This window comes from Octopus bimaculoides, chromosome 10 (genome assembly GCF_001194135.2).
Source record: "Octopus bimaculoides isolate UCB-OBI-ISO-001 chromosome 10, ASM119413v2, whole genome shotgun sequence".
Taxonomy (NCBI): Eukaryota; Metazoa; Mollusca; class Cephalopoda; order Octopoda; family Octopodidae; genus Octopus; species Octopus bimaculoides.
Window position 1 is genome coordinate 29988932 of NC_068990.1, and position 1620 is coordinate 29990551.

Here is a 1620-nt window from a genome sequence, read left to right on the forward strand (position 1 = left end):
CGGCAAAAGAGACCTATAGAGTAAGTATTAGGCTTACAAAGAATAAGTCCTGGGGGTCGATTTGCTCGACTATACGCGGTGCTCCAGCATGGCCGCAGTCAAATGACTGAAACAAGTAAAAGAGTATGTATGTATATATATATATATACACACACACACACACACACACACACACACACACACACACACACACATATATCGACAGATATATAGATAGTTCTTTGTCAATTCTACTTTATTGGAGCTATAAATATATATGTGTACATGTATGCATGTGTGTATAATATGTGTGCATGTACGTGTCATGTATAGTTGTGTGTTTGCGTCTATGTTTGTGTCTGTGTTTGCCCCTACCCTACCCCGCTTGACAACCATCATTGGTATGTTTACAGTCTCATAGCAAAAGAGGCCGATATGATAAGTAACAAGCTTTAAAAAATAGCTACTGGGGTCGATTCATTGAGCTAAAATTCTTCAAAGCAGTGCTCCAGTATGACCACAGTTTCATGCTTGAAACAAATAAAAACAACAGATGAAAAAATAAAAATAGTCCATTTGCCCACTTACAATGTGATTGCTTTGTTCCCGTTTGTTGGCTGCCCTTGCAATGCCACTGGGGTTTAGTGCAAGGCAATGAAAGGTGGACACTGAACGAGTAAAAAGAGGAGGGGAAAACGAGTGAGTCAGTGATACCTGAATAAATATGATCCGAGACTAGCTAACTCTCACGAGCAGCAGCAGTGGAAGGGAAGGTTTGCACAACAATAACAACATCATTGATCTAATAAGAATCTTAATCATCATCATCATCATCATATTGCCCATCATCATCATCATCATCAGCCGTAGTAATATCGTACTCCGCCCCTTCATCATCATCATCACTATTATCATCATATCTCAAATATTAAACATTATTTTGCTAAATGTCTGATTGGCTCTTTCCTCTTTTCCTTTCTTTCTTTTTCCCTTCCAGTACTAAAAAGGATGCAATTCTAAAGGAAGAAACTCACCCTATGAAACCGAGACAACCTGAAGAGGATATAAACTCTTAATGTACGTATGTATGTATGCATGTATGTATGTAGTTAAGTACGTGTATGTGCGCATGCATGTATGTGAGCACAGACAGACAGACAGACAGACAGACAGGTAGATAGATAGATAGATAGATAGATAGATAGATAGATAGATAGATAGGTAGATAGATAGATAGATAGATAGATAGATAGATGTGTGTGTATGTATGCATATGTATGTATGCATATATATATATATAGTCAATCCAAACATGAACAAGCAAGAAAAAGCACGAAAAAGCAACAACGCGAGGATGTGGAATAAGTACAGTTATTGGATGCTCAGGAAAGGAAAGAAATATAGAAAAAGTCCAAAGAAGGGAAGACGGAGAAAGAAAATCTCCAACGATACACACGCGGTCACAGACACGTACGTAAATACGTACCTGTGTGTGTGTGTTACGGTGCGTGCACGTGCATGCAAACCACAGCACATACCCAAGGCACACAGAGCTGCGCTCGGTAGTGAAGTAAAAGCACGTTATAAAAATAAAACTACTGAGTAATAATAATGATGATGATGATGATGATGATGATGATG

The 1620-nt window shown here is 38.5% G+C and overlaps 1 protein-coding gene across 1 annotated transcript in view; it reads left to right on the forward strand.

Moving 5' to 3' along the window:
- The window catches only part of LOC106879662 (organic cation transporter protein), a 58846-nt gene that overhangs the window by 56967 nt on the left and 259 nt on the right, over nucleotides 1-1620 (forward strand). Inside the window, exon 7 of the mRNA XM_014929332.2 lies at nucleotides 977-1056. Within this exon, the coding sequence (XP_014784818.1) occupies nucleotides 977-1055 (79 nt within the window). The 3' untranslated portion in view covers nucleotide 1056. The remainder of the gene's footprint in view (nucleotides 1-976; nucleotides 1057-1620) is intronic.